The sequence below is a fragment of the Seriola lalandi genome, unplaced genomic scaffold, assembly GCF_002814215.2.
Source record: "Seriola lalandi dorsalis isolate HSWRI2012SDOR001 ecotype SW California unplaced genomic scaffold, Sedor1 jcf7180002054359, whole genome shotgun sequence".
Lineage (NCBI taxonomy): Eukaryota > Metazoa > Chordata > Actinopteri > Carangiformes > Carangidae > Seriola > Seriola lalandi.
In genome coordinates, this window is record NW_019524912.1 from 414846 (window position 1) to 427143 (window position 12298).

Genomic DNA, 12298 nt, shown 5'->3' on the forward strand with positions numbered 1-12298 from the left:
CCCCCCCCCCCCCCCCCCCTTTCCTCATCGCTGCTGCAGCTCAGCTGCTGCAGGCCTAATGAGCTGACCAGTGACGGCCTGGGATTTGATCTCCTCAGCTCCCTCAGGTCTAACAATTTGGTCCTCTGCTTGGCTTTCCTAACAATGCCAATGTACTGATATCTTTGGGATAGCATGAACATTTCAGGACAGTTATTTAAAAGCTCAGGACTTGCATTTGCCATCTACTTCCTCAGTCAATTTCTAACTAAAAAAGTACTAACCTTGATGTCACTGTGGACATTCTCCAGATGTTTGTCCAGTCGAACCAGGTTTTTCGAACGACAGACTGGACAGTCCAGTCTGCCATTATGACTGAAATCAAAATAATAACCGTCCAATATTAAAAAAACAAGAACTAATGAACAGCTGAGTGCACATTTAAGGACAATGTTTTGTCATATTGAATGAAAATGACTCACATTGCAGAGGCATAATTCAGAATTCAATTCACTCCTGTTTTGGACATGATGATAATTTATCAGGTGCTGGCGCACAGACATTTATAGGACAAGCCACGAAGGACATGGGAGTGTCTTCTGGGGCATTTCTTCTCTTGGAAAGAGTAAAGCTAATGGTTTGAACATAAATGACCTCATTTGTTAGGAAATTTGTCACAATAAGACCATTAATGAAACATTAAGTCAAGACACTATACTACAAAGCAATATAGGGAATGATAACAAGGTATTAAATGCTGTGCAATGTTTTTCCATAGTACTTTCATTTCAGCAGTCCTTCTGGTAGAAGTCTCAGAGGTATACACACAGTTTCCTCAGCCTTCCACGATTCCCATGTTTTCTGTGGTGAGATTCAGCTCCTTTGCTGCCTCAGCCAACTCTGGTGCTTCTGAAGACGGTCAAAAACCCCTGTCTTCTGCAACATGGTCGGATATAGATGTTGACGAAGCAACCTGGATACAAATATGGAAATCAGCAAAGAATGTCTGTTCTAATAGGACGAGAGAAACTCAACTTAGACCACTACACCGTCTGGAGATTACTCCCCAGCTTAGTACAATATAGGTTAATATTGGGAAAATATAGTGGATACAAAATGTCTAATCCTTGACATTGAACTGAAACAGGTGTGCTTATTGTTTGGGCTGCCAGACACACAACTTCAAGGTACACATTATAGACTGGAAGAGAAAATATATTGCTGAAATGGATAGACTGCAAACCTCTGACAACAGCTGGGTGGCATAAGGTTATTTTTGTTATTCTTATTTTAATACCTATGGAATATTTGACATCCAGGTCCAAGTGTATGATTAAGGTATTCATAAGATTTGGTTCCCTAGATTATATTAGTACTAGACTAGCAGCCATCATATTGAGGTGTTTGGTGGATCACAGCTAAGAAACCACACAATGTACTAATGCAATACTAATTTAATACACAGATTATAATGGATAAATTAGGTGTCACCAAGCAGGGGGCCTTCATACTCTCCTGTAATTGTATAGAAAATAGATTTTGAGTCTATTTAAAAGAGATGCAGGCTTTATATTTGCACAAAGCTTGACTTAACTCTGTGCACATCTGTTGCTCAGGTTACACTCACAATACATGCACGACATGCACAGAGCCTGGCCACTTGGCTTCAATATTAGTGATGATGCATCACGTGATCTTGACAGTGCAGAGAATGAGTGAAATTATATTTGTTGTAGTATACCCAAAGGCTCACTGATGTGCGTGGGGAGTGAAGGATAGCCCATGTTGTCTGATCCCACAAAAGAGCTACTGTAGCACAAATGCCTGAAAAAGTTAATGCTGATTCTGATAGAAAGGAGTCACAACACGCAGGGAGTGATGTACTGAATATCAGCACGGTTGTGATTTGGTCATAGGTAGATAGTCATAGGTACGAGGCCGCAGGCAGAGTACCGAAGACAATTGCAGCTGAGCTGTGTTGTATAAGCAACTATATACCATCTCTGGAATACAGATATCACATGTGAAATCAGTCGGTGAATCTTCTTCAATCTCTAGAGATTCCAATAAACGCTTTTTACACTTTTGTTTAGCACCTCCTGGTGGTAATTTTTATTCCCAAAGTGCAATTCCAACTAAGTATTCCCACCCATTTTTGAATGGGAAACAAACCGTGGAATTGCAATTCCAAAAAAGTTATCAGCTCCCTAACTTTAACCATAACAACTAAATGCCTAACTCTAGGAGACTCGGGTCTTTTGGAGTGTACTCCTACACCTGATGACCTTTTATGGCTCTGGTGGCATCAGACAGTTTCTATGCTGTGGTCTGCTAGGGCAGCAAGCGATCATCCCTGTAGGACTCTGACAGCACTGAGCAGCTCCTCAGCGACAGGCTGCTGCACCCTCAGTGTGAATGAGATACTGCAGGTCTTTCCTTCCTGCTGCTCCCCATGTGCAATATTTAACACACACCAACTGTGCACTACACTCATCTGCAGCCATTTTTGTTTTAAATATCAAATTGTATATATCTATATATCATTTATCCTTTTTTTTTTTTTTTTTTTAAGTATTTGATATTGACATTCTGCAGTTTTCTTTTCTGTACTGTATGTAACACACCAAATTTCCCCACTGTGGGACTAATGAAGGATAATCTTATTTTACCCTAAACTGAATTCTAACCTCAAAAACAAGTTTTAACTCTCAAACAGCCTTTTGAAGTTATAAGGACTGGCCAACATGCCTTCACTCCATTAGGTCTATAACTTAAACCGGTCCTCACAATAATAGATGTTTACACACACAAGCAGACAGAGGAAGAACGTATGATTTAAAAAGAGCAGAATCACTTGCTGACCAACGTGGAGAAATCCACTTCTGGTGTGAACAGCTACTGCTAGAGCTGACATCAGTGGTTTTGTCTGTCAGGTGTGTGAAACTGAACGACACTATTGGTTGCATTATGGGAACTGTAGGATCCAGCGCTTCATGGAATATGATCCATCTACTGACTAAAAGCCAGGAAATCCCAGACTATGATTTCAATTTTGACCATTTTCAATCCATCTCTTTTTTAGAAGTGTAACACCCTTTTAAAATATGACATTTAGAGACCATGTACTGTAGGTGGACTGCATTCCACAGAGAACGTCAACTGATTGCTTAAAAGGAAGTCGTCCCACTCACAGCGACATTAATCATGTTAAGTTTTGGTTATGTTCATCGGTGTTTACATGTTTTCATTAGTGTCAGCTGGTGTTAATACACTCTGCAAAACCTCAATAAAAAGATTCTGATTTAAGAAAAAAAAATCTGTTTAATGTGTGTCAATTTACAAAATAAAAAAACAGCCCTGGTAATTTTATATGCAACACAAGAAATTAAACAACATGGAAACAACAACGAAAATGCTTTCAGGGTACTCAGGAGCCATTAACATGTGGCTCTTCTTCCATATCTTCATCCTCCTCCTCTTGATCTCCCTCGTTCATCTCCTCTCCAGCATCTCCACCCATGTGTGCTGCCATCTGTTCAGCATCTTCCTCCTCTTCTTCCTCCTCCTCCTCCTCCACCATCCCAGCTGGACCTGATTTTACAAGTGATACAATTCATCCATCCATCAAAATACACATATATATATATATATATATAGATATATATAAAAAAAAGAAAAACATAATGTAAGGCTGGTGTTATCCCATACTTTTCTTTGTAAGCCACAAGTTCACTGGTTTCAACTGAAAACAGTTCAGTTTTTTGACGCCCCAGTAACTTTCCATAACAGCTGGACACGTCATTTTTAGCAATCATTAATATTGTATTTGTGGGGGTGTGTGTGTGTGTGTGTGTGTGTGTGTGTGTGTGTGTGCTATTTTCAGTGGCAGATTAATCCTTGGTGCTCCACTGATCATTTGCAGCAGCAGGGTGGTACGGAAGCTTAATGCATTAACTTGAGAAAGAAATATGCTGTTTTTTCTGAATTAACAAGATCATATCTCAGAATTTTGGGATAACCTTGTTAATTCAGAAATACAGCAGATTTTTTTTCTCAAGTGAAAGCATTAAGCTTCTGAAGGGTGGTGTATGTGGACGGAATCAAAATAAACCAGCGTGTATTCATGGTTAATAAAGAACATGTCAACCAGTGCAACTGTGTGGTTCCCTAATGTGTTTTCAATAGTTTTTGAACAACAATTGAACCCTACGGGACAGAGGAATACAATACATCAGGCTCAATGCTTGTTAGCAGGATGAATTAATTGCTGGTTCAGTGTTTTTATTATAAAAAGGTGGTTAAAACTACTACTACCAATTACCGTGACTTGTTGGCAACATCACTGCCTCAGTGTGGATTTTTGTCACAACTGAAAAACCCAGTGTAAGGAATCCTGACTAATGTGTCTATACAAACGAAATGATACAGTCTAAAGTTCACCAGCTTCTACAGCATTGGTAAAGGTCTGGTAATCGTCGAGCACTGACCTTGTCTGAGATCTCTGCCTGGGATCTGACCGGCCTGCAGCATCCCTTTCAACCTCTCCACCTCTGCCAGTGATGAAGCGTTGGCGATGGCATTCTGAAAGACAAACACACTCAGGTAAACCACAGTGGTTGGTCTGATAAACTCTGTTCATCCCTTTACATTCTGCAAATTAACAGCTAGAGATCTGAATCTTCATCCAGGTTAGTTAGTACATCAGTGACGCTTCATCTCCACCGTGGTCTTATGACAACTACTTAGTAAAGGTGATTATTTAAATCATACATCAGTTAGAACAAACTTCAAAGCCACATTGTGACCATCATATCAAGAGTCAAATATGACAAAGTTGAAACTTCAGCATAAATGTTCATTCTTCACACTGTAGTTTGACAAAAACAGTCTTCAGTCAAGGTTCCCTTACTGGCTTTTTTAAGGGCTTTTAACAACATCTCACTGTTCTTCATAAGTGGGTTGGGACTGCCAAGTTATCATGGAGTTTCTTGAATTATAACCCCCATCTTTGGTCAAGGACACTCTTTGGCTCTGAACATCAGACCATTAACAAACCGCCTCTTTGATAATTGAGATACTTGATGACCACTGAGTAAACTCCGTCCTCAAAGGAAGACTGTAAAATGTGATTGCAAGCTCCAGAAAAATCCCCCTCAGAACCTTGTCACATCCTGGATGACAGAAGGATGTAAATGAAAAACTGCTGTCAGAATCTAAGCACCCCATAAACCCAGTGCCAACATTTTTCAAGTAAACAAGTGAACCTTGACAGCTTCCACGTCTGCTTGCGACGGCCCCGTCCTCTTCTTCTCAAGCTGTGCTGCCACTCCAGGAGTGAATCTGAAAGGAACACATCATTTAGACAACATGGACGAACACGGCTTCTCTGACCTCTCAACCAGTGTAGTTAATCTCATGTGTAGTGTCTTTTCTTTAGTCAAATAAACTGATACATTGTCCAAAGACAGCAGTCCTGAGCAACACTGTGGTGAACGTTACTGGCTTCAGGTTGTAACGGTTCAGGTCCATTCATACAGTTATTACTTCCACTAAGGGAGGTATGATTTTGATTTCTGATTGCAGGCACACAGAACAAGTGATGATCTTTTAGTGCAGACACCAGATTTTTTTTTAATAATTTCCTTAGCTTTCCTTTTCTTTTGTTCTTCAGACTTTGCTCCAGCACATACAATTTGAAACAAAATAATGGAGACTACTCTAAATTACCATGCCTAATTACCAAGCCTAAGCTTTAATTTGAGTAGACCTGTGTGAGAGATATTGTCCATTTATCACATAGTTGTCAGAGTTTATGGGTTGAAAATTAATTTGAATTCAACCTCTCCATCCTGCTCTGGTTGCCTGGGCTGTATTTTTAGAATCATTGTCCTGCTGAATGATGAAATGTTGTCCAATGAATTTTACGCATTTGGCATCCGAGCGCAGAATGCTCCTGTAAACAGCAGTGTGCCAGTTTTATTTGCAGCCATAAAGGCCCAAGTCACAACAGAACCACAGATGAGGTGGCAGCTTTGGGTCATGAGCTGTTCCTCTTTCCATTAATTTGATAGAGGTTGGTTTTTGTTTCATCAGTCCATACAACTGTGTTGAAGAACTCTTCCAAGCTTCTTGTTTTTGCAAAATGCAACCTGATCTTTCCGTTTTTGAGGTTTACCAGTGGTTTGCATCTTGTGCTGAGTGAGTCCTGAGGTTATGTCTCATGACCGCTGACAAAAAAAAAACAAAAAAAAACATGTCTGCCTACATCCTGGAGAGCATTCTTGGCTGGCTGTGTAGTCCAGTTATTTCAAATTGAATGTGCTGAATCAGAGTCTGAACAACAAAGAATAAATTTAAAATAAAATAAAAATAAATCTAAAATAAATTTAGGAGTTTGCTATGAATCACAAAGACATAGCCAAAACAAAAAAATATAGCCAATCCCACCCGTTTAATCACAGTGTATTCTCACAAATATACTGTATCTGACAGGTGGTGACTGTTTGTTTAACCCGTTCCATCAGCCAGGATCCAGCGGTTCAGAGGAGCTGCTGTCTGACGAGGACTTTTGTCTTACGTTTTTGTTCGCCTGGCAATATCCTTTGCAAGTTGAGCACCTCGTTTGCCTTTGAACATTTTCTCCGCCTCCTGGCGTTCCTATGACGATATCACACAGTTAAAGTGAAAACCCTTGTTAATCACAGACTGAGCGATCATCGGGGGGGTGGGGGCAAGGCCAGGCAGGAAAATGCACAATTCACCACAACTCCTTTGGATGTTCAACAGATTGTAACAAGATTGTTAGAAATGTAATGGTTAAAGGTGTTTTAGCTTCCATCTCCAATACATATGATCCATGACCAACACCTGTTGCCAGCCCTTGAAATACTGTGCAGGGTCACTGAAGGGCCCTGTATCCCACATTAATCCACATTTAATTGAGACTTAAAAACTGGCACAGTATACCTGTTCATTTGCACTTACCTTGAGCTTCACCTTCTGGAAGTCAAGCACACGGATCTGTGGGATTTTGCTGATGACATAGAGCCTGTAATGCTTCTTGTTTGTCACTGGATTCCTTAACAGGCTGAAATTATTAGAAACAAGTACACTCATAATTAAGTGGGGCACAAGGCGGTTCAATAATCTGATTATGTTTGAGTACTGATGATTCATACCTGAGAAGGTTCAATGTCTTCACCGAGGCCAGTGGGTCCAAGTCACCCTACACAGGAAAAGAGCAACCGTGTAGGAAAAACAGTACGGTAAAAGAGGCAGGTTAAGTTTCCAGTGTTGGTACGTTACTACCTGTGAAGGCACATTAGAGTAATTTAGTGGAGCTTAATCAAAAGGGGCTATTTGTAAATTTTCTCTTGCTGGGAGCAGGTGATGGTGACCGTCACTTGACAGGAGCTATAGCGGTAGAGGTTATAATACGTCTACATCTTCAGGGCAGATCGGAAGCTACAGTTAGTCTCTATCGGAAAATGATGACACAGATCGGAGCTCGCTGGTTAGCGTGCTAACTTCAGTAGAAGAAAAAGTCGTGATAGAGACAAGAGTTAACATTGCTGTTTGTTTCCACCTCTGGAGACAGCTGTTGGTGAGAAAAGGAATTAAGTTTGATGTTGAACTCACAATGTTTCTTGACTGGTAAGTGAACAGCTTTTAGTGCTATCGCTGGCTATGTAGCAATAGCAAAACAAATAGCTCCTTTAATAAAAAGCATTGGTCTAGATGAGTGAAGTTAACAGGAGCAACTTAATACACCAATACCAGAGAACCTGTGAAATTCAACCCGACACAACATCCTAAACACAAGTTCTAACCTTATGTAGCTGATCTTAGTTTTTGTTGCCGCTGGCAGAGATGGGTGTAAAGTCAACTCAGCAATGGTTTTGGAGGCTGTAGTTGTACTGCTATAATAAAATTTTGCACGTTGATGGAATGACTCCAAAATGATGGCAGATTTGAATCAACAAAAATCACAATAATCTTCACTGAGAAGAATTATAAAGGGACTGCAGACTGTAGAGGAATTTAAATTTTTCTTGTATGTCAGTTTAAATCAGTAAAGATTATATTCACCACGTTGATCACAAATATAAAAACTATGAATGTACTCACGAGCTCCTGAATGTTGTTGTTTGTGAGGACCAGTTCTGTCAGACCTGGCAGAGACTGCTCCAGATTCTCACCTATGCGACTGGAGAAAAAGTTTCAGAAGGTTACGAGCATGCAGCGATATACTGACTGGCCAAGTACACTGTGATCAATTCAACAAAGGCAGCACTTCATTAAAACCATCTGAAATCATCTACAGTCGTTTGTACCATCTCATAAAGCATACATATAGACTTACTGAGCGTCTGCAGTGTTTGTGTTTCTCACTCATGTTATTAAATTTCAAATGTTATATCCTGAATCTACAGTTTGATTCAGTGGTGAGCTAATGAGCATTCAGTCCAAAAAACTGTGTTGAAAAGAGGCTTCTTTGATGTGCCTGTGTTGCAATAAGTTCTGCTGGGGCAATAAGTACAATCTGTACGACCATTGGTCGGCATCTGGTTATATTGTCTGGCAACAGAGGCCTGTCGGGCCTGTTGTGTGAACTTAGCCTAACTGCATTAAACACAGTGTCTGTAAGCAATAAGCTAGCAGCCAAGGCTCTATTCACACCAGATGAAAACAAACCAAGTTGTCATATTTGTCACAGACTGTATTAGTAAAATACCTGCAGTGTTCCCCCTTCACAAAGCCACCACACTATCAGTTATATGGGAATTGAATTAATCCCATGAATGAAATGAACAAAAGCCATAATCCTATTATTTTATCCAGTGAAAAATTACATCAAGGTGTTTGTAATGTCAGCACATTACCAATCCTATTACACATCAAATCAGGTCATATTAAATGAGATTTCTGCCTGGATAGAAAGCTTTGTTTGTAACAGTACATACACCGGGCTGTATGTGTGTCACAAGGTTAGGTCACGAGAAAACATTTTAAACACCCCACAGACTGCACTACAAGGATGACAAAATAACACTAACAGCAACTTCTTTTAAGATTGATTTGATTGATTCATACTCTGAGTCTGTAGGTGGAGGACAAACCACCAAGATACTTGGAGCTGTAATTAATACTGAAACTTTCATGTGTGCTCCAAATGGGAGTAAATTTGTTGAACAGCAAGTGCAATATCAAACCCATCAGACTTGATAACAATCCCATGTTTAATCTGGAAGCACTGAAATGCTCTATGATTAATTTAAGTGTGAAAAAGCAACATGTTTGTCTTTAACTGGAACATCATACTGATTTTTTTGCATTAAGACACTGGAGGGTGCTGCAGCTTTAACTTACCAAATCCTGTTGTTGTTCATTAGAAGTGTTTTCAGTCTCTTGAGCAGAGGGAAGCCATCCAGTTTTCTGACTTCATTATCAGAGAAATCTATAGTGTCAAACTGGTCCAGTGTAGCTCCAAGATTTTCAAGCACTGGGATTTTATAACCTGTCACATGAAAAAGAGATAAATGCTGAGGAGGAACATCTGTTGCACTTGAAAAATCATTAGAGATCAGTATGATGTAGGATACATAGATACAGAGATTTCAATATTAATATACAGTAGAGCACCTTGAGATGTGGGAATGAGTTTAAAAAGGTTTTTCCATAAAAATGGGTATAATGGTACAATAGTGTCTCTAGCTGACAACACAAAAGTGATACAACACCAGAGGCCTGTACTATGAAGCAAGTTCAACAAATCCAGGATAACTTTTAGTTGTCTGGGTTAACTAAACCTAACATTGACCGTCCTGGATAACCTTTACTATGAAGCTGGTTATCAACTGGCTCAGTTAACCCTGGGTTTACCTATCAGGCTACGAGCGCGTTCATGTGAACGAGGCGGAGTTGTTCATTATAAACCAACATCGTCTGAACCACAAATGAAGTACTAAATATGATTTGAGAAGAAACACTGAAACCTGCCGGTAATTTTGGTTAAAGCAACGTCCAAAAGTGACACTCAACAAGGTGAAATGTGATTAAATGATCACATGACTGGAATAAAAAATATATTATTTCAATGTCTAAATATAATTTGTAAAGTCTGACTAAAATATATTGTAATTAAGTGCATGAATTATTACGTTTGAGTATTTTTGCTCTTTTGCCTGATGATGAACAAACTTATGAACATGAGATGTAGATAAAATGTTAAAGTTAAAAAAGTTAACGTCAGACCTTTTCTGAGAGGAGAGAAGTAGTTGATGTCTGATGAGTCAGACCGACTGAAATGTTAATTTACAATCATGGAAATAATTAACAGTATGTGGATCATTGTTCTAATCAAAGACATCAGAGGTTTGGTTTTTATTTCCAGTTGTGGTCTCAGAGTCTCCTCATGTTGTTCTGAGCTGCAGTGATGAAGAAGAGAGTGAAAGCTTCATCACTGTCAGGAATCCTGTCGGATTAAAGAATATCTGTTCAATTAAAATGAAGCTATAATTGTTATTATATAGGCTATTTATTTAGTGTAATATTTTTAGAAGCTTTATCTTAAGACCAGAGTGGACACATGGAAAGACTCAAGAAAGGGATCTATTCGACTGATTTATATTTTACATCTACTGCTCGTTATTATTGATCACTTTATTGTAAAGTCTAGGTCTTAGGACTGAAAACCCAGAGTTTAACCTGAAGTTACCTCGATAACCTCAAATCCTGCTTTGTAGTACTGGCCTCAGGGGTCATTTAATATAGAAGTGCAGTCATTTCTATGGCACAAAGTGTTGGGCTGTTAACTGCCCTAAATCTGAGAGGATTCCCCTCATGTGAGCCTGTGTCACCACTGACATAGTGGCCCAGACTGGATTAAGGGCATGTGGTAAGTATTCAAACATGATCTTGAATATTTAACATAAATAAATGCCACAAAACATTTACGGGTCATAAAAAGCATCTTTGGTGGATTAAATTAAGTAAGCATTTATTTTCATTGAACCAATAGTACTTAGGCAATGAAAAAAATATTCCTAATTAATAAACAAAGCTGTGATGATGCGATTCACAGGCTTTGAACGACTGGGTCACATGAATTGGAAGCTATTGAAAAAAAAAAAACATTTATTAATGATATCAACAAAGCACTATCTACTTCATGTTAAGCAGTGCACGCTAAATGGAAATGTTTTTGCGAAATGTTTTTACTTTATTCTTTTTATCCCATCGCCTTTGTATCAGCTGTCCTTTGGCTGGCAAAGCTGTAGCTTAACATTTTGGTAACGTAGTTCAGACCCTTACCTGCCGCTTTCTTCTAACCAACAGCTACGCAGTAAACTAAATGAACCTGAACCCGCATGAAAGTCACTTTGCTGGTCGTATCAAAAAGTACAAGACTTCATTTGTCAAGTTTTTGAATGGAGCGCGGTGTGAGGCCTGCATGTAGCCTGAGCAAGCTAACTTAACATCTCCAAGAACAAAGTTAAACTTACCTCGTAAATCCAGCTCCCTGTCTCTCACAGGGTTGGTATACTGAGCAGCCTGCTCAATCAGCTCCGCGGATAATTTCACCATGTCGAGGCCAACAACAGACGTTACTGGCTTTTAATTTTTGCAGCAAAACTGCAAACACGCTGCTGCCCGGAACAAACGCTTCGCTCACGTCTTCCTCCTCTTTGATATTAATGGCGGGCTACAAACCAGCGCGAAAGGCGCACACCGCCCCCTACTGTACCGGAGTGTGTAACATCAGGACTGTAGGAGTTTATATAGTGGATATTAGACCTGTTTCCTTTAAATATTTATATGAAGCCCTTTGAACCTGTGATTGTTTGTCCCCTTCCCACAGCTATCAGCCTATCCTTCAGTCTTTCTCTTTCACTATTGAACTTCCTATCAGTGTATGCTTTACAGTTTCCTTACAGTTAGCAGTTGTGTGTTTATCTGAAGCTGTCTTTTTCCATTATGAAAAATGTGGCATTTAGTCCTGTGTGCTGTAAAATGATAGCTTCCTCCCTACATTTACTTCTGTTGTTTCTCACAACTGTTATCCCACATTTCCTGCCATGATTCCATTATTCTGTAATGAATAGATGATTTTGCTTCTGTGCTCTGAAAACTAATTTCTAAGATATTTAGTTTGGCGCTCCTTTAACCAGTTTATTTTTTCTACAGACCAGCTGAAGCTAAGTATCCAGTTCCTCCTCCCTGACTTCTTATCTAATATGTTAATGACAGCCTCATTCTCCTCAGATCTGATGGCAATTCACTGACCTCAACTAGTGATAGTTAATGGCCGAGGTTTTAA

At 39.5% G+C, this 12298-nt stretch overlaps 1 protein-coding gene across 1 annotated transcript; it reads right to left on the bottom strand.

The window, feature by feature from the left end:
• Nucleotides 1-3280: 3280 nt before the first annotated feature.
• snrpa1 (small nuclear ribonucleoprotein polypeptide A') lies at nucleotides 3281-11667 on the bottom strand. The gene is made up of 9 exons (XM_023408298.2): nucleotides 11484-11667; nucleotides 9349-9496; nucleotides 8107-8185; nucleotides 7158-7204; nucleotides 6964-7066; nucleotides 6557-6636; nucleotides 5244-5319; nucleotides 4467-4560; nucleotides 3281-3570 (listed from the first exon to the last, which is right to left on the bottom strand). Exons 1-9 carry the CDS (start codon nucleotides 11563-11565, stop codon nucleotides 3407-3409), a joined length of 873 nt encoding a protein of 290 aa, XP_023264066.1. The 5' UTR covers nucleotides 11566-11667; the 3' UTR covers nucleotides 3281-3406.
• Nucleotides 11668-12298: the final 631 nt, after the last annotated feature.

Bases quoted from the DNA above. Each gene is read 5' to 3' on its own strand.
- snrpa1 (XM_023408298.2), bottom strand. From the start codon at position 11,565: ATGGTGAAATTATCCGCGGAGCTGATTGAGCAGGCTGCTCAGTATACC. The intron at 5,320-6,556 runs GTAAGACAAAAG...TGTTCCTTTCAG, and splicing joins ATTGCCAGGCGAACAAAAAC to ATTCACTCCTGGAGTGGCAG. The intron at 3,571-4,466 runs GTCAGTGCTCGA...TTGTAAAATCAG, and splicing joins AGGCAGAGATCTCAGACAAG to GTCCAGCTGGGATGGTGGAG.